General features: G+C 39.9%; 1 protein-coding gene across 1 annotated transcript in view; it reads left to right on the top strand.

The window, feature by feature from the left end:
* Window positions 1-21,507, top strand: part of LOC122798781 (zinc finger protein 271-like) — a 264,665-nt gene that overhangs the window by 109,217 nt on the left and 133,941 nt on the right. Inside the window, exon 3 of the mRNA XM_044067891.1 lies at window positions 20,843-20,965. Within this exon, the coding sequence (XP_043923826.1) occupies window positions 20,843-20,965 (123 nt within the window). The remainder of the gene's footprint in view (window positions 1-20,842; window positions 20,966-21,507) is intronic.

Raw genomic sequence — 21,507 nt, 5'->3', positions numbered from 1 at the left:
TGTCATCCCAGGCAGACAGGCATTGGATCCCCTTTGAATGACACCAATACTTAAGCCAGTTGTTGAAATTGATCATCTTGTCTTCATATTGTGGCATCATTCTTGGTGAGGGTAAGATGCTACTCAAGGTCAGGGTCATACTGGCCTGGGCTACATGCTCCGAGAGCTCCTCTATGTCTCTTTTCATGTAGTCCAGGGAGGTACGTCTCAGGTCATTCACACCAGCATGGACAATGACTGAGTCATATTTGTACTTGTCTTGGAGTGACCCGAGTGCTTGTGTTATGTGGCGGATCCTAGCGCCCGACAGGCAGCTCACCGTGACCTTCTCCTTGTTCTGCCTGGTGAGCGGGACATCAGTGTGCCTGACGATAGAGTCACCTATTACAAGTGTATCAGGTGTGTTGTTTAGCCTTAAGGGCTGTGACTGTTCGGCACACTGGCTTTGTGAGCTATGTGTTGCACGTGTTTTGTTTTGGGGTAGCGGTTGCTTGGGTGTCTGCTTTTGAGGTCTCTGCTGCTTAGGCAGATTTTTATTTAGAGCCTCCGAGTATGTTTTTGTGTGTTTATGTGTTTGGTTTGCTGTCGTGGTTGGTCTATGTGAGACTGGAATTGTAGTGAGTGTGGTTTCCATCTCCTCCTGACTGGTTACGCCAGTACTGAGTTGAGAGAGCTTAGCCTCCAGTTTGGCTATATGGTTGCATCTCTCACATGTGTTGGAATTTGTTGGGAGGAGGAGAGGGTTGTCTGTGTACATGAGGCAGTTGTAACATTGCCTCAAGATTCCCAGATTCACCAGCTGGACCGGAGAGGAGATTGACAACTGACCTTTGGACATGCTAGAATAGTATTGGGAATTCCTTTATAATTGAAAAAAAGGGCTAATGGGGAACAAAGTACTCAAGGGGAGTTTGTGAGGGTGTAGTGCTTTTAATTTTTTAGTGCTGACTTATATAATTGCTTTAGTGAGCAAGTGCCAGGCTTTAGAGTGGGAAGAGGGTGTTTATTATGAGAACTAGATCAGTTGTAAGGGAAAAAGTGAAGAGCAGACTTTGTGGAGCCGAGAATGGTTTAAACCCAATTAAGCGGCGCTGCCCAATGCTGCGCTATGTGCAAAATCACGGAAAGCCGTGCTAAAGCGGGTTATATACAGGGGGACTTGAAAGAGCTAGAAATTGGCCCAAAACGGCCAATAGACTTCCAGATTCTTGTGCTGGGAACACTCCTCTAGGGATAGATAGGCTGCTCCAAGCTCCTCACTGCCACTGGTGAACAAAGAAGCCTCCCTTTATCCAAGAAAGGAAATGGGCAACACAGGAACTTTCCAAAAGTCCAGACTACAGCAATGTCTGTATTTGGACTACTCTAGGTCAGGAAAGACAGGAAACAAGGAAAATATTTTTATGACATACTTTGTTTTCATAACAGTGTTTTGAAATTTCTACACCTTAACACACACACACACACTGACATATATATGTAATTTTCTACCTGTACTCTGCTTTTTGAAATTGGTCCTTTAGACTAAAAGCATTTTCCTGGCTAACAATTCAAAATAAACAGATGTTTCTTCCTGTCTTATTCAGCTACCCAGTATAACATTCCACAAGGTGTAATGTTTTCGTTCCCATTTCTTATTTATCAGTGATCTTACCTGGGCTATTAGAGACTTAATGGATTTCTTTACACTGATTACTTGTCCTTCTGTTTTCAGCCTCTTGTTCTCCTCGGTCAGAACATATGGTTGCCAAGGACTTTCTAGTAGTCCCTGCACGATTTGCTGTACAGTACCTGATGGTCAGGTATTCTGTATTAGTAAATATTTGCCTTAATCCAATTCTTTAATTTAAATCATGGACTGGTGCCCTTCAAAGAGTTGTCACCAGCTCAGAGAATGTCAAAATGCAAACTAGTTTTTGGGTCATGGGGCCAGAAATATTCTGGGCGCAGGATGTTGCGTATGTGGTCTTCTCCTCACAGTTAGTGCTTATTTTGATAAACCGCACAGATTGAAAGAATAAAATTGGTTTGCTTATTTCTTATACACAAGCATAGATTTCTTTTCCAAGGCTGGGTGCGCACTGAGGCTTGAGCATATCCTTCTATTTATTATAATATAAAATATTCACTTGTGACACTAGCCCACCACATGGACAGAAGATTAGTTTTAGGGAGACGGTCATATCTCTTCCTTTTGTTGGTACATGCACAGCTTGTGACACTAGCCCACCCTATGGACAGAGGATTAGTTTTAGGGAGATGGTCATATCTCTTCCTTCTTTTGGTGCACACACACAGCTTGTGACACTAGCCCACCACATGGACAGAGGATTAGTTTTAGGGAGACTGTCATATCTCTTCCTTTTGTTGGTACACGCACAGCTTGTGACACTAGCCCACCCTTTGGACAGAGGATTAGTTTTAGGGAGATGGTCATATCTCTTCCTTCTGTTGGTGCATACACACAGCTTGTGACACTAGCCCACCACATGGACAGAAGATTAGTTTTAGGGTGACTGTCATATCTCTTCCATCTGTTGGTGCATGCACAGCTTGTGACACTATCCCAGCCTTTGGACAGAGGATTAGTTTTAGGGAGACTGTCATATCTCTTCCATCTGTTGGTGCATGCACAGCTTGTGACACTAGCCCAGCCTTTGGACAGAGGATTAGTTTTAGGGAGATGGTCATATCTCTTCCTTTTGTTGGTGCCCACACAGCTTGTGACACTAGCCCACCCTATGGACAGAGGGTTAGTTTTAGGGAGACATTCATATCTCTTCCTTCTGTTGGTGCACATGCACAGCTCATGATTTTCCTACCTGTTCTAAAACTCAAACTAGGTGAGGCTATGGAGCTTTCTGCATTCCATCATCTTTGTGTGGAATACACTTCTGGCAGATTTAATAAGTTTTCTAGGTGTTAATTCTTTCAGTGTGGCCAGCTTTGTGGTACAGAAAGAGGAAATCCTGACTGTGAACCAGATGACCTGAGTTTGAATAGCAGCTTGGGAACTAGAAAAGCTGGGTGGAGGATGATGGACATAAGCAGCTCATGGCATCTAACCAGTCCAGGGGGTCAGAATCAAGATTCTAGTCAACTGGAGACAGTGCACCAATCCTGGGATGACAGAGACATGATTTCAATCAGCTGATGACATTATGCCAATCCTGAGAGTACAGAGACAAGATTTCAGTCAGCTGATGACAAAGCAGCAGTCCTGTGAGGACAGAGAAAGGATTCCGGTCAGCTCTTGCCAGCTCATTCATCCTGTGGAAAGGAATTGGTGATTCCAGGTTGACAAGTTTGTTTACAACAAATGCCACAACACTGGAGAACATGGACTTAGCACTCCCATGATGATGATATTGGCCCTTACAGGCATGGTTTTGTGAACATGCATACAGTATGGGATTGGGTAGGAGGCATGTTCTATAATGCAGCTGCCCACTGAGGCAGGTGTAGGATAAAACTGCCTCTGTAGCCTGTGTTTGACTTGATTTGGGCTGCTGATGTGTAGAGGAGTGCTGTATAGTTGGTTAGTTTTGGTCAGGAGTACAGTCTCCATAGGACTTCATCTGGGGTGTTAAACCAGACTTCCTGTCTGATGGAATGAAGACCCCTTCCCTGCACAAATTTATTGGAGAAGAGGCATATAAGACACAAACCACCCTTATGATTGCCTCGCTGATGCCCCCCCACCAATGTGGCATTTCCCTCTCTGCTGGGGCTGCCCTTTACAGGAGAACAAATAGACTCAATTGTAATTGTGGGAGGATTAATGGTTTACAGGTATGAGGGGGGAAATGCTTACTAGAATTCGTTCAGTTGGTCATAACTTTCTCAGATGATATAAAAATGTCTTTTGGTCTTAATAAACATGCAAAAGCAACCTTTAAAGCAGGAAAGCTGTAGCACCAATAAAATATCAGTCTGGGAAAGGAATGTGATCTAAAGCAACTTGAGCAGGAGAGAGTTTATAAATATTTGGGAAATGAAGGATTGACGATAAAACATGAACGAATACAAAAAAAAGACTTAGAATATTTTAGAAGACTGAAATTAATACTGAAAACTGCTCTGACATCTAGGAGCAAAGGTCAAGCTATAAACCAGTTTGCTGTTTCTGTTCTGGCTTAAAGCTTGGGGTGATTGGCCCCAAAAGGTATTGGATCATTTGCACAGGAAAACCAAAAAAGTGTTTCATGCTTATGAAATGATTTATAAAATTCATTGTATTTATATATTCCATGTTCTGAAGAAGACATGAATCTCCTCAAAATTGATTGTGTGTGGAAACATATCGCAGGACTGCACACACATCTGCTAACCTCACAAGACCCAAACATAGTGAAAGTTTGAACATTTCAGGAGAAGATGTCTAAGATGACTTCCCTGCTTAGTTTAGCAAAAGCATATTGGTATGAAGCGGGAATGTAAGTCAACCAGAAATATAAAAAAATCAGGGTGCAATTGAATGTTCCAAAAACATAAGAAAGCATACAAGGTGAAGGATCAGATGAGAATACAAGAAATGTGCAAAATGCATACATATTTGCAAGTACAGATAACTCCTGGAATAACCTCGTGTCAATCAGGATCTGATGCAGGAATGCTTAAGGAGAGGTGAATTTAAACCAAAAGACAAAAGGTTAATATTGGCAGCCCAGGATAGTGAACTACTTGCACATTGGTTTACAAAATCCATTGAACATATTAGAGAAACAGATAAATGCAGGTTTGTAGAACAGAATTGGAAACACTCTCGCATTTTGTTGCTTAGTGTGATGCATTAATGGCAGAAGGCCTGTATATTGTTACTGTTTTGCAAGAAGCCCAGAATTTACAGACAGACGATATTCAGAAAGACTGAGAGAGAAATAAGAGGAAAGAAAGATGCTTGCAGAAGAAAAAATGCCAAAGGCTACAAATGCATATTTGCATTCATTAATGGAACAAATCCATGAAAAACATGAAGATTATGAAACTTTGGGCCATCTGGAAAAACAACAGAAGTCTGAAAATATGAAGTATTGAAAATAAACATGGACATGGGATCTGATATGGTACAATATTTATTGAAAGGGGAAAGAAAAAGAGATCTGGTATGGGGCAATATTTATGCAAAGGAGAAAAGCTAAACTAATCCTATACAAAAAGCTGATTCAAATGTATCTGAATAGAAATGCAGGCAAAGACACCCAGGTATGGAAAATTTCACAGTACAAGACACAAGAAAGCAAATGTTGTAATGTAGAACAGAGTATTAGTAAGGTAGAAGTTAAACAAATAGAAACTGAAGTTATGGAATACCCGTCATGTGAAAGATTTAGTGTAGAAAATCCAACACAGGTAATGTTACAGTATGTTGCAGGTAATGTTACAGTATGCAGGAAACATCTGAAGAAGAAATATGGGCATAGGGAGAAATGAGATTTGATACGATGCAGGATTTATGCAAAGGCGAAAGCAAAAGCAATCAGTAAAAAAAAAAAGCAGCACCAAAGATATTTGAAGAGAAGTGTCTGGAAAATCTCACAGTACAAAAAATAAGAAAATAAAGTTGGAAAGCAGCAATGAGGATTAGTAATGGATCAGTTAAAGAGGTAGAAATTGAAGATATGGATAACCCCTGCAAAGTGAAGGATTTAGTGTAGAAAATTCAACACAGGTAATGTCACAGCTTGATAGAACAATGAGTCCCCGTACTATCAACACAGGTAATGTCATAGCTTGATAGAACAATGTGTCCCGTACTATCAACACCGGTAATGTCACAGCTTGATAGAACAATGTGTCCCCGTACTGTCAACACAGGTAATGTCACAGCTTGATAGAACAATGAGTCCCCGTACTATCAACACAGGTAATGTCATAGCTTGATAGAACAATGTGTCCCCGTACTATCAACACAGGTAATGTCATAGCTTGATAGAACAATGAGTCCCCGTACTATCAACACCGGTAATGTCACAGCCTGATAGAACAATGAGTCCTCATGCTATCAACACCGGTAATGTCACAGCTTGATAGAACAGTGAGTCCACGTACTGTCAACACCGGTAATGTCACAGCTTGATAGAACAATGAGTCAATGTACTGTCAACACAGGTAATGTCACCGCTTGATAGAACAGTGAGTCAACGTACTGTCAACACAGGTAATGTCACCGCTTGATAGAACAATGAGTCACCGTACTATCAACACCGGTAATGTCACAGCTTGATAGAACTGTGAGTCCATGTACTGTCAACACAGGTAATTCACCGCTTGATGGAACAATGAGTCCCCGTACTATCAACACAGGTAATGTCACAGCTTGATAGAACAGTGAGTCCCCGTACTATCAACACAGGTTATGTCACAGCTTGATAGAACAATGAGTCCCCAAACTAAGGAGAAGCAGGTGAAATTGGAGGTATCTGAATGAGCAGCAGATGGCATCCTTCTGTAGAATGCCTGTAGGAAACGGAGAGCAAAGAATGAGATGTCAGTTTAGAAGAAAATGATCTAAGGGATGAGTAGCTTGCTAGACATATTAAGATCAATGAAAGAAATTAATTACAGGTCCCAAAATGTTAGAAGTCTGCTAAAACAGATGAACACAATAATCAAGACTATTAACAGAAATTCATGTGATATAACTGAAGTAAATATGATAGAACAGGAATGACCCTTTTCTGTTGCATATCATTAATTTATTACCTTTCTCTCCTCTTACAGCTTGCTATCAATCACGCTCAAGCTACCCCAGTCAGATTTCCTGACCAACTTTGTTCCTTGGTTCCCTACCTGTAAGGACCTTCTCTGGATCGTATGATACTAGGGCTACTGTCCTTCCTCCCTGCAAGAACCATATAGTAAATAGTGTATGTATGTAACTACTTGTATAACCATTGTCCCTCTGGTTGATGTTAGAGTGTGACACTGCGTGAGCTAACCAGCAGCCCAGCACTGACCCAATCCTCCCTTGGCCACATTGACTTTTCCCTTTCTTCCTCACCTAATGGTGCTTTTATCTATCTGTTGTTACCCATTTGGCCAGTAGATGGCAGCACCACCCCATTAACTAACTGTCTCCTCTATCTGATAGGTTCTTTACTTAAAACGACAGAAACAAATGTAAAAATAAAGCAAAGCTACATTTGACTAGTAACTACTTCTTATACCTTGAGTATCCTATATTGTAGTTCCACCCTTGACTCACCTCCCTGTCTCTTACCCTAGTGTCCACTCACCTTAGGTTTCTTACCTGTGTCTCTCTCTCCTATCCTTACTGATTGTTTTCCATAGTCTCGTCCTAGTCCTCTTCTCCTGGCTCTTCCCGCTCCGTTCGCCTTATGGGCTCACTCCGCTCCCCTACCCTGCCCCCAATTTCCACCCGCCCCCACTATCTCTACATTTATACCTCCACAAACCCCTCCCACTCCAATTACACCCCTCACTTCCTGTCTCCACCTCTAACCCACCCATCAATTACATAACCAAACCACTCCCACACAAACTAAACTCCATTCATACTAATAACTCCCTTCCATACCAACATAAAACCAACAACCATGTTAACCAAACCTTCCCCATCTATTATCCATCTACTACTACTACTAAGCCTAACCTATCTTTCCTACGTCACCAAACTCTTTCATTACACTCACTCCCCTCACTATCACATAACTAGCCCATTCCCAAAACAATTCATACACTCTTCCACCCTCATAAACCCTCACCTATACCCCTGCAACCCCTCCCTACTCTTCCACTTTAAACTTATATCCACCTACAAAAATATTAACCCTTGTGCTTCCTGCACTACTCTAGATAAATACACAACCCTAAAACCATATACCAAACACTCCAACTACCTTTATCTTTGTATTCACCAGGTCATAACCACCCTATTGTCAGGTGACATACACCCTAACCCAGGTCCATCTCCCTCAAATTGCTCAACAAACACACCCCCAAATTCCTCTACTTACACACCTTCATCCACAAAAACCATTACCTTCTCAGCGTTAAATGCCCAAAGTATATGTAACAAAATCCCTAACCTCCATGCCTGGCTTCTCCACAATAACCCAGACATACTATCAATATCTGAAACATGGCTACGACCCTCTATAAAAGACTCAGAAATAACCCCCCCTAACTATAATATCATCAGGAAAGATAAAACCCACAAAAAAGGAGGAGGTGTAGCCCTTCTCTATGGCTCCTCCTTCTCAGTTACTTCTTATACTAAACCAGTTCCCCAATTTGCCAATGCCGAACTACTTCTAACACTACTCCATCTTAACAAGCATAAAACAATATGCTTAGCCTCCCTCTACATCCCTCCTGGTGATAACATAGCTACTCTTGAGGACATCCTCTCTTGGCTCTCCACCAACATTACTAATGAAATTATCATTCTAGGCGATGTTAACATTAACTGGTCCTCTATCCAATGCCCAACAAATCCTCAAAATATAAACCTTTATAACTTTCACCAGTTAATTGAGTCAATAACCAGACCTTCCAAAGACCATTCCTGTGGAAGCACCCTAGACTGGATTCTGGTATCACACCCTCACCTATTCTCAAGTAGCGGTACACTCCCTGACCCTCTCAGTGACCACTTTCCCACCTTTGCTCACCGTCACTCTACCTCTCTACAGCTTTCTCATACCATCATCTCTGTGCGCTCCTTAAAGAACTTCAACCAAAACACCTTCTCTGAATTATTGAAACAATTCAATTGGAGTCCCCTACATACACTACCCCTAGATGAAGCTGTCACCTATTTTAATATATCATTTCTAAACCTCCTCGACTCCTTAGCTCCACTTAGAATAAAAAGAATGAAGAGCAAAACTCTCCCATGGTTAAAAAAAGATACCTTAGCTACCATGCGCCTTCACAATAAAGCCTTGAAAAGCTACTATAAAGACAAAAACCCAGCCTCCCTAAATGAATACAAAACACTCCGCAACAGAGTCAAAAAACTTATCAATTCTGACCGCAGATCCTACTATATTACCCTCCAAAATAATCATAAGACTAACCCAAAAAAGTTCTGGAATAGTATCTCCTCCCTCTTCAACCCTGGCAAAAAGGAAAACCCACAACCAGATGAAAATATTAGTGATACCAATCTCGCCTTCCAATTTAACAGCTTCTTTATTGATTCCATATCTAAATTAACATCTTCATTTTCTAATAACTCGACTCCTCCAGCTACAACTCCTACTTCCACTTCAAATCTTGAATGCTCGTCCTCTGACCACCCTCTCTTCTCCCCCAAACCCATACCCATATGTACTATAAAAAAATTGCTTCTTAAATTAAAACCTTGCTCTAACGCTCCCGACAACATCTCTTCCTTCTTCCTAAAGACAGCTACTGAAGCCATTGCCTACCCAATTTGCATACTTTTAAATCGGTCCATCCAAGAAAGTTTTGTACCCCAAATCTGGAAAAAAGCTTACATCATTCCCCTCCACAAAGGAGGCAACAACAACGCCATTTCCAACTTCAGACCAATTGCCATTTTATCCCCCATCTCTAAACTACTAGAAAAATGCATACACATACAACTGCTACCTTACCTCACCAATAATCACCTATTAACTCCAACACAACATGGATTTCGACCCGGTCATAGCACTACTACTGCTCTTCTCTCCTTCCTTGAAACTGTAAATAAAGCCAGAGACTCCAACTATATTGTCTCTACTCTCCTCCTAGACCTTTCTAAGACCTTCGACACCATCTCCCACTCCCTGTTACTCAACAAACTCTCTAACCTACATCTTTCCCCCTCTTGCATCAGTTGGTTTTCTAGTTACCTCTCCAATCGGCAGCAATCTGTTAAATGGAAGAAATCCACCACCTCTTACCTCAACACTGTCACTGGCGTACCTCAAGGCTCCATATTAGGTCCATTATTATTCAATATCTTCATTAATGACTTCCACCACAATATCCCAAATGCTAAAATAGTCCAATACGCTGATGACTCTACCATTATCTGTGCTGCAAACTCTATTCCCTCCCTCAAAAAAAATAACTCAGGATGCCTTCACAACCACTGAAAAATGGATGCATGATAATCATCTTGCTCTCAATCCATCTAAAACCAAACTGATACTATTCACCCCATCAGAAAGCATAACTATTGACAAAAACTCTTTCCTCATAACCAGTCAAAATAATACATCCCTAGAAATTGTCTCCAATGTCAAACTGCTAGGAGCTCTCATTGATAATCAGCTCACATTTGATTCCCATATACAAACAAACATTAAAAAAACACATCAGAAACTTGGTATGTTCTACCGGCACACATGCTTCCTCTCCCCTTCTACCAGATTCCTCCTATCTACCACATACCTCATCCCCTCTCTACTATATGGTGCCCCACTACTAACCAACCTTAAATCCTCTACCAAAACAAAACTTTCTTCCTGCTACAACAAAATCGCTAAATTCGCCTCTGGCCATAGATCCTCCTCTCACCACTGTACTGCCCTCCACAAACTGAATTGGCTAGAGCTCCCAAACTATCTTTCTTACACTCAACTAACTCAAGCTCATCTTTAAGACCTCACTCTGCCCCTCTCTCTCCTCAGCCTTCACCATGCACCATCCTAATAGACCCCTTAGAACCAACACTCAGAATCTACTTGAACTCCATAAATCTAACCGTCCAGCAGGTAAACTCTTACTTTCCTTTGCCCTGGCCCGCCTCTGGAACTCCCTCCCATCACATATCCAGATACCAGCAGCCTTCCTATCTTTAAATCTCTCCTCCATTCACACCTATCTTCTCACTGGGAATGCTCCTGTACCCACCCTGCATAAATTCCTCCAGCTACTACACACTCCTTATTCTATAATCCCTTCCCTTCCATAGGAACACTCCTACTATAGTTAACCACTTATGTAAATACTATCTGTGCACACCTACTAACTAAAATTCTTAACTAATACTTTCTCTCCTTACATTTACTAGTGAATATAGAAATTAATAATTGTAAACTTATTTGTTATTCTTGTATTGCAGTTCTGTTGCTTTTCCTGTTTTTCTTAATACTATCTTGTGCTTACATGTACTACTGTGATACTTATCAAACAGTAGATGTTATGTTCTACCTATTATATTTTACTTTAAGTTAGATGTTATGTTCTACTTATTATAATTTACTTTATTCTTATTTGTATTTTTGATATTTTGTTTTTGATATTGTATCTTTGGAGCTTTTCTCCCCAGGACTCCATTGAAAATGGGCTCATTCGGTCCAATGGATTATCCTGGCAAACAAACTTCAAATAAATAAAATAAATAAATAAATAAATGTATTGCTGTGCAGCTAAATTAGTAACAGATAAAGTCTTACCAGACATAGAACAATATGAGAAAGGAAGGGAATAAGCAAAATGCTATAATGGAAGCATCAGGTAGAGAAAACTATAAAGCAAAGGACGGCGCAGTGGTAATGTTGTTGCCTCACAGCAAGAGGTTCTCTGGTTCGATTCTCGGCTGGGTTGCCTTCTGTGCAGAGTCTGCATGTCCTCCCTGCAGTCTTGTGGGTTTCCTCCCGGGTGCTCCGGTTTCCTCCCATGTTAAAAGACATGCATCTGGAGCATTTCTCCCCAAGCCTCTGCTAAAAATTGGCTTAGTTCCAAGTCGGACTTTCCCAGTTAACAAATGTTAAATAAATAAACAAACAATTAAGATGAAGTGTCACTGTTAGGAGAGTATAGAAGAGGGAACAGATAAAATAATACTTGGGAAAATAGACATGGTAAAAGTAACACACGGTATCAGAAATGACCAGGATCTATCATACACTGTTGTAAATAAACTAAAGATATTGGCACGTGCAGATAAACAGAAAGGAAAAGTACAAAATAAGCAATTCATTGATGTCCCAAATAACCTTTATAGAGAATTGGGAAACAAGGTAAAAGGAATAGAAACCTCACAAAAAGTAGACATATTTTGGAGAAATGTTTATGAAGACCCTGTGAAACATAACAAAGATTCTGAGCGGATAGAGAGTTTAAAGAAACAGTAATGAGTTCAAAAGTACAAGATATGAAATGGGATGAAGTCACAGTCAAAGCAAAATTGAAACAAAATTAAGAATAGCCCCTAACTGGAAACACCCATGCCCAGATACTGTACCTAACTTCTGACTAAAAGTATTAACATCTTTACACAAAGATTTAGGATGAGTAAGAATTACTTATGTGTGCATCCCAGAAAGACACCAGCCTGGTTAAGAACAGTTAAATGATAATAATCATTAAGAGTAAAGCTGTTGGCCATCCTAAAAAGTATAGATGAATAACTTGCCTTATGACAGTGTAAAACGATATACTGCTATTGATGCAGACAGAGTTTATGCTGCTTTAGAAAAAAAAATTCATGCCTGGAAATTGAAGAAAACTGTAAGAAAAGAAAGTCGTATGTTGCTAAATAAAGCCGTAATGAAAAATTGTGAAAAGGGAAAGACTCCCAAGTGTGACATGGATTATAAACAAGTATTTGACAACATCCCACATTCATGGACAAAGGAGTGCTTAGAGATGTAGAAGATACATCCTATATTGATCAATTACATTACAGTGACTGTGAAACAGTAGCAAACCACTTTACAGTTAAGCCATGACAAAGAGCAAATTATTTTCCCAGGGGAAAAAATTCAAAGGGGGGATATTCCAGGGTGATTCTTTGTACCGCTGTTGTTTTGTCTTGCCTGTAAGCCACTAGTGTGTTTACTAAACAGATGGTTCTCAGAAATCAACCTTGCTTAAAGGTCTCTAATCTACTTTTTGTGGATGACTTAAAACTGATTAGTTCATCAGATGAAGAGCTAAAAGAACAACTGCAAGTGGTTAAAACTTTCTCAGATGATACATTTAGTCTTGACAAATGTACAAAAGTAATCTTTAAAGCAAAAAAGTTGCAGTACTTAGAAAATATCAGTCTTTACAGGAAACCGATATATCAGTCTTTACAGGAAACCAATATAAAGGAACTTAGGTGGGAGGGAGTGTATAAATCTTGAGAATTGTTGAAGGATTAGAAATGAAACATGAACAAATGTGAGTAAAGCTCAAAAAGGAATAGTTCAGAAGACTAAAACTAATACTAAAAACAGTCTTGACATCTAGGAATAAAGCCCAAGCTATAAACCAATATACTTTTCAAGTTCTAACTTAAAATTTTGATGTGTTTTACTGGCCCCATATGGTATTAGATCAGCTGGAGAGAAAAACAAGAAAAATGCTTTATGCTTATCAAATGATGAATAAAAATGCTTGTTTACTAAGGTTATATATTCCTCACACTCTGAAGGAGGTGTGGGTCTCCTAGAAATTACATGTATAGATCTTCATTTGTGGGGCTGCATACATATCTGCTGACCTGATCAGATCCAAACATAGTGAAAGTTTTAAAACACGAGGAGATAAAGTCTAAGATGATCTCTGTGTTTAATGTAGCAGAAACATTCCAGTGTCAAGTGGGAATGGAAAGCAAAGCAGATGTAAACCAAAATCATGCAGCACCTGAGTGTGCCAACAAAGAATATTTGGATAAGGATCAGATGACAAGGAAAGAAATATTGAAAAGCTGTAACTGTAGTGGCAAGTATGGAGATCTCCCAGAACGAGCTCATGTTGATCAGGATTTTATTCAGGAATGGTAAAGAAGATACGAGGTGAAACCAAAGATGAAAGGTTAATAACGGCAGCCCAGGACAGTGGACTATACACGCATTGGTTTACAAAGTCCATTGCATATGTGGGAGTAACAGACAATTTAGTTATTTATTGTATTGTACTTATCTTTTTTTGACTGGAAAGTCCAGGTGGCATAGATACCTTTTTCAGTGGAAGCCCAGGAGTAAGAGCCCCAGTATTCACGTACATAGACAACATACAGCATGTTTTCATTTTCCACATTATATGTAATATTTTCATCTTGGTTACATAGCATTTTGCATACATAATTAGTTATATCAGATGATTAATGTTAACCTTGCATCATACAATTTCTGACTATAGGAGGAGAAGAAAAGCTAAGAGATTACATGTTCTCATTTGTATAAGGTATAGAAGACAGAAATGCAAAGAAACACAAAGAGAGGCAAAGATTGACATTTGGGTTGAAATTGGTAAGTTGTGGTATAATGAGGGAGAACGAGGATTAAGTAGGAATAGGTAGTTAAGGGATATAACCAGTTAAATTAGTAAATGGTGGTACGATGAGGGAGAATGAGGATTAAGTAGGAGTCGGTAGTTAAGGGATATAACTAGTTAAATTAGTAAGTGGTGGTACAATGAGGGAGAATGAATATTAAGTAGGAGTAGGTAGTTAAGGGATATAACCAGTTAAATTAGTATGTCCTGGTAAGATGAGTGATAATGAGGATTGAGTAGGTAGTTAAGGAATATAAACAGTTAAATTATTAAGTGGTGGTACAATAAAGGAGAATGAGGATTAAGTAGTGTAGGTAGTTAAAGGATACAACCAGCTAAATTAGTAAGTGGTGGTATGATGAGGGAGAATAAAGATTAAGCAGGAGTAGTTAGTTAAGGGATATAACCAGTTAAATTAATACGTCCTGGTAAGATGAGGGATAATGAGGATTGAGTAGGGGTAGGTAGTTGCGGAGTATAAACAGTTAAATTACTAAGTGGTGGCACAATAAAGGAGAATGAGGATTAAAAAGTATAGGTAGTTAAGGGATATAACCAGTTAAATTAGTAAGTGGTGATATGATGAGGGAGAATGAAGATTTAGTAGGAGTAGGTAGTTAAGGGATATAACTGGTTAAATTAGTAAGTTGTGGCACAATGAGGGAGAATGAGGATTAAGTAGGAGTAGGTAGTTAAGGGGTATGACCAGTTAAATTAGTAGGTAGTGGTACAATGATGGAGAATTAGGATTAAGCAGGAGGAGGTACCACCTCTACTACACTATTACTATCCATAGCCACCCCCTATTGAACAGGTTTCCACAGCCTTATACTCTACTCTATGCAGAGTGAACTCAATGTAATTATCTGTCATACTTTTTTTTCTCTTCTATGATATATACTGTACTTAGGCTCACCTACATATCTTGTAACAGTTTTCTTCTAAATAACATGTTAAACTTTTTTTAACTTTGGTTAATCTTTGCTAATTTTTGATAAATATTGTTAAACTTTCTTAACTAATTTTCACCAATTACTATGCAACCTTGTGGAGTTTTTCTCCCCCAGGACTCCGCTGAAAAAGGACACCTGGTGTCCAGTCAGACAATCCTGGTAAACAAATGTTAATAAATAAATAAAATAAACAAATAAAATAATAAGTAATGTAATCAGTTAAATTAGTAAGTACCGGTGCGATGAGGCAGAATGAGGAGCAAGTAGGAGTAGGTAGTTAAGGGGTATAGCCTGTCGCTCGTCTCTCTGTGACAAGTAGGTGAGGTGGTTCATTTATGATGCTTTATTACATAGAAACAAATCAGGATGGATAGCAGCATCAGTAAATATAAATAAACTGATCATCAGACAGAGCTTACACACATACATGCTTACATCTCAACAGCTTACTACAAAATGGCAATAAGACTTGCACATGCTCAGTGTTTATACACTTGTGCAAGCCCTTGAATAGCTTCTTAAAGAGACACGCATTGATCTACATAGCCAGTTAAATTAGTAAGTGGTAGTACAATGAGAGAGAATGAGGATTAACTAGGAGTAGGTAATTAAGGGATATAACCAGTTAAATTAGTAAGTGGTGGTACAGTGAGGGAGAATGAGGATTAAGATGGAGTAGGTAGTTAAGGAATATAACCAGTAAAATTAGTAAATGGTGGTACAGTGAGGGAGAATGAAGATTAACTAGGAGTAGGTAGTTAAGGAATATAACCAGTAAAATTAGTAAATCATGGTGCGATGACGGAATATGAGGATTAAGTAGAAATAGGTAATTAAGGGATATAACCAGTTAAACTGGTAAGTAGTTGTATGATAAAGGAGAACAAGGATTGAGTAGAAGTAGGTAGTATAACCAGTTAAATGTTTGCAATAGTAGATAGAGGGGAAAGTATAATCACCATGTGGGAATTTAGTACAAATGTAGGTTTTGTCAAAAAGAATTGGAAACAGTCACACCTCTTCTTGATGGGTATGACATGCTTTTGGCAGAGGGCCTGTACACTGAAAGGCACAATAGTCTGACAAGACAGTTATACTGGGGATTGTGCAAACACTACGGTATAGAAGTAGCTGAGCAGCATTGGAAGCATGAACCACAAGGCATTTTAATGAATGATGGCATGCACATCACATGGATCATCCATTAACTACAGTTCAAAAGTAGCTGTGAGAAATTCAGATATAGTAGTTCAACAAAGAAAGACCAAGTTAACTTTGATCATTAAAATTGCTGCACCTAGCGATTTGTGTCTAGAGATGCAAAATCATAAAATATTAGGATTTGCAGGCAGAAATGAGAGCAATGTGGAAGAAAATACCCAGAGGGTTCCAGTAGTGGTAGGAGCAACGGGTCTCATAAAAAATCTACAGTAGTACTTAGATATGCTACCAATATGTATAACTCCGTTGAATTAGTTATTTTTGCGCACATTGTGGATGCTATAAAGAGCACTTTTAGCTAATGTCAAAGATTGAAACAGTATTAATTTCATGAGTTTTAAATATACCCTGAATTAGGAATGGGATCCATTCCTGTCATGGTATTAGAAACAAGAAGAGTTGGAGAAATTAAAACAAGAAAGGTTGTTTAACCTAGTGCTAGTTAAGAAGCTCCATCACCCCTTTGAAATGTTGGTGTACTTCTGGTTAATGGCAGACTCCATGTTCTTTATATTAACGCATTAAATCATAATAGAAGTACTACTGTGTTTACTATTTTAAAATGTAGCTATATTTTATGGCTCCCTATAGAAATGTTGTTACTTGGTATGCTGAATGCTGATGGGCTGAAAAACAAAAATAAGAGACGAGCAAATATTGACCATCACTCTTCTCCGTTAAAGTTCCTTTTTTAAATGGGACAAATGACAAATTCACCACCCTAACAGGTACAGGCAAGAAGAATCCGAGGGTATTGCTACTCAATGCTAGAAGTCTAAACCTCAAAATGCACTCTCTCGAGGCACTCCTTAAAATAGAGAACATCGACATCTGTGCAGTGACAGAGACCTGGTTCAAGGCTCCAGAGAGTACCCCTGCATTACCAGGCTATAATTCATACCACACCTTTCGGCCACCTAACCTGGACTGAAACACTAAAGGCGGAGGCGTGTCCATATTCATTAAGGATATCCACACCTCCAGGCACTCCTTAAAATAGAGAACATCGACATCTGTGCAGTGACAGAGACCTGGTTCAAGGCTCCAGAGAGTACCCCTGCATTACCAGGCTATAATTCATACCACACCTTTCGGCCACCTAACCTGGACTGAAACACTAAAGGCGGAGGCGTGTCCATATTCATTAAGGATATCCACACCTCCAGGCTAGTTGCTCAGCATAATGCATCCGAGATTATCCAAGTGCAACTAACTCTGGGCAAGACCACAATCCAAATTGTAACTTGCTACAGATCCCCCACCATGCCCCAGGATTCCCACTCCTCATTTCTTAATACACTGGAAAATATTAGGGTACACCCTAACACCCTAATAATGGGCGATTTCAACTACCCTACCATTAACTGGGAAAACTATTCATGTACCAACTCTTGTGCTCAACGTTTTCTGGAATTCATAAATTCCAATGCCATGGATCAAGTTATCCACACCCCCACCAGGGGCAGCAATATCCTAGACCTGGTTATTACCAACATGGGCAACCGGTGCTCCACACCAGAGGTCAATTCCTCGTTGGTCAGATCCGACCATAAGCTAATCACCCTAGACATCCACATCCCTTCCCCACCCCCCATTAGGGAAACCACAGTAAAAAATTTCTCCAAAGCCAACTTCACGCTTCTTAAGACAGACGTGGCAAACTTCACAACACCCATGCTGACGGACAATAGAGGTATGACTGCTGAATCCTACACAAATGCACTTTATAAGCACTTACATGAGTGCATGGATCGTGCAATCCCTAACAGAACCAAGATGCTATCCTCCAAAAAAGGAAGCCAATCTGGTGGTCCCCTGCCATAAACAAACTCTACAACAGAAGAAAGAAACTGTTGCAAAAGAGAGTAAAATCCCATGTTTGGAGAAACTCCCTGGTCAGCTTCAGTAAGAAGCTGAGATACCACATAAAATCCTCCAAAGCTAGTTATGAAAACAAAATCGCCACTGACTCTAAAGACAACCACAAAGCATTCTATAGCTATGTCAAGAATCTCAATGGCAACACTCAGATCTGCTCTGAGTTACAGCACAATGGCACTAAATATACAGAACCAACGGATATTGCCAACATCCTGGCAGATAAGTTCAGTGCTAACTTTACCCCTCTGTCATCCCCTAAAGGGCCCATCTCTATACCAGAAGAATGCAAAGTTCCTGTAATCACGGCTGCACAGGTAAAAACACACTATCCAAAGCCAAGAACACAGCATCCATGGGACCTGACGACATCCCAGGCTGTGTTCTACATGAACTACAGAAGGAACTGGCACCCCACCTAAGTACCATGTTCAATCATAGCCTCACCTCAGGCTATGTGCCCACTGAATGGCGCACAGCGACAGTTATCCCACTCCACAAAGGGGGAGCCACCACAGACCCCGGAAATTACCGCCCCATTAGCCTAATGAGCCTGGTCTGCAAGGCTATGGGGCGTATCATCATGGAACTTATAAACAATGACATTGGTAATCTCCAAACTCAGGACCCCACCCAGTTCGGGTTTGTAAAAGGCAGATCATGTCTCCTAAACCTGATAGACTTCTTTGAAGCAGTCACCAAAGCCGTAGATGAGGGTAAGGTGGTTCACACAGCCTATCTAGATCTCGCCAAGGCTTTTGACACCATCCCCCACTCTGGAATTATAGATAAACTCACTAAACTAGGTATAAATCCCTATGTCACAAGATGGGTTGCCAACTGGCTCACTGACAGAACTCACACTGTGAAAGTAGCAGACTCCAAATCCAGCTTCAGACCAGTGACAAGTGGAGTATCACAGGGTTCAGTCCTGGGTCCTCTCCTGTTTGGTATCTACGTCTCTGAAGTACAGGCCAACACAGAAGGTCTTTGGCTAATGAAGTTCACAGATGACTGCAAACTAGGAGCCATAATCAAAACTTCAAAAGTTGTGGACATCCTACAAAAGGGCCTTACTGAGACAGATGCCTTGTGTCAAAGCCATGGCCTCAAGCTCAATGCCAAAAAGTGCATTGTCATTCCTTTTGGTAAAAACTCAGTACCCATGAACTACCACATAGGTGGTAGTCTACTTAACACCGAAGGTGTGATAAGAGACCTTGGGACACAGGTGGACAGTAATCACATCGCCACAGTAGTCAGGAAATCCTTCTATGTGGCACACCTCATTACAAAAGGTTTCTCATCCAGGAAAAAAAGAGATAATTGTTCTCCTCTACTCGTCACTCATTAGACCCATTATAGAGTACAATGCCCCTTTTGGTATGTACCTCACAAGACATCTACAACAACTGGAAAGGCCACAGAAATACCTCACAAAGAGGATTACTGGCCTCAAAGAGATGCCGTATGCAGACCGTCTCAAAAAACTGCAGCTTTACTCCATTGTATATCGCCTACTCAGAGGCGATCTCTGCCTAAGACACAAAGCTATGTCAAACCCAGAGCTTTTAGACATGCTCCACTTAAAGAAATCCCAATCCCTACGAACTACACGCTCTAGGGACCTAAACCTCGTCACCACAATAAACAGAACATGCTGGAGGGATAGATTCCTGTCCCAGAGACTTCCCATACTCTGGAACAAACTACCTGTCTATATCAAACAAAGCTCCTCATTAGCACTGTTCAAGAAAAATCTTGATGATTGGATGGGAGATAGGAAATTCACCCCGGGATCACTTCTGTGGCTGTGCTCGACATTGGCACAGGAAAATAATTTTCTTGGGTGGCGAAAGCCAGGGTACCTTTGGCTAGGCTTATATAGGCCTTAGGGCCAATAGCCTAGTACCTGCCTATGAACCTAAGCCCCTGACATGTCCTGAACTTCTGTATGCTAACTCTGAGATAGCTATACCTTGAATAAAAGGAAATACTCTGAGAAGTGGTCATCTCTGACTTAGCATCTGTTAAGTCCATTTTTTTTACAAAGTCTCAGCATTAAGGGACTTACTAAAGCACGTAAAAGTTATATTTTAGATTAATATGCACTTATTTAATTCATATAGTGCAATGACTATACTGTTCTCATATTAAAAGAACTTTTATTTTTATTTGGACTAAAATTCCTTGCTGTATTGCATATAAATTAACTCCTGCTAAACTGGTTATGATTCATACTGGAATGGGTTGGAATCAGATGTTTTTGTATTTCAGTCCTGAGGGATAGCTGGTGTAGAAATTACACACAAATGTGCGAGTACAATCACACATATGAACAATAAATTAAGAATGTGGAAATGAGTTTCATACTTATTTAAGTGTGTTCTTGTCAACAGAGTGAAAGACAAATATATGAATAATGAAAAATGTAATTTGCCTTCAAAGATTTGTATCCACAGTCCCTGATAACATATCACTTTTTGTAGTGCATGTTTAACATTTTCTTTCAGTCTTGTAGGATTAAATCATTGTAAACAAAGTGTAAAAATTACTGGAAGGATACAGTGGTTAACTGTGCAATTTACTTTGATTTGCAGGTTATAACATCCCGTTGTGCGAACTTTTGTTACTTACTGAGAAAAATGAAACTATTCATTCTGCCGATACTGAGGGAAGAGCAACATTGCAACAAAAACAACTTCCTGGTAACAGAACTAGCAGTAAGTACATAATAAGTACACAAAAAAAGGCATCTTCCTGGTAACAGAACCAGCAGTGAGTACATAATAAGTATTACAATAAACACAACTTCCTGGTAACAGAACCAGCAGTAAGTACATAATAAGTATCACAACAAATACAACCTCGTGGTAACAGAACCAGCAGTGAGTACATGATAAGTACACAACAAAGGCAACTTCCTGGTAACAGAACCAGCAGTGAGTACATAATAAGTATTACAACAAAGGCAACTTCCTGGTAACAGAACCAGCAGTGAGTACATAATAAGTATTACAACAAACACAACTTCCTGGTAACAGAACCAGCAGTAAGTACATAATAAGTACACAACAAAGGCAACTTCCTGTTAACAGAACCAGCAGTGAGTACATAATAAGTATTACAATAAACACAACTTCCTGATAACAGAACCATCAGTAACTACATAGTAAGTATTACAACCAAGGCAGCTTCCTGGTAACAGAACCAGTGGTAAGTACATATTAAGTATTACAACAAAGGTAACTTCCTGGTAACAGAA

The sequence above is a fragment of the Protopterus annectens genome, chromosome 3.part1 (assembly GCF_019279795.1).
Source record: "Protopterus annectens isolate FY-2018-M chromosome 3.part1, PAN1.0, whole genome shotgun sequence".
NCBI classification, from domain to species: domain Eukaryota; kingdom Metazoa; phylum Chordata; order Ceratodontiformes; family Protopteridae; genus Protopterus; species Protopterus annectens.
Note: the sequence above shows the minus strand (reverse complement) of the source record. Positions and strands in the feature narration are given on the sequence as shown.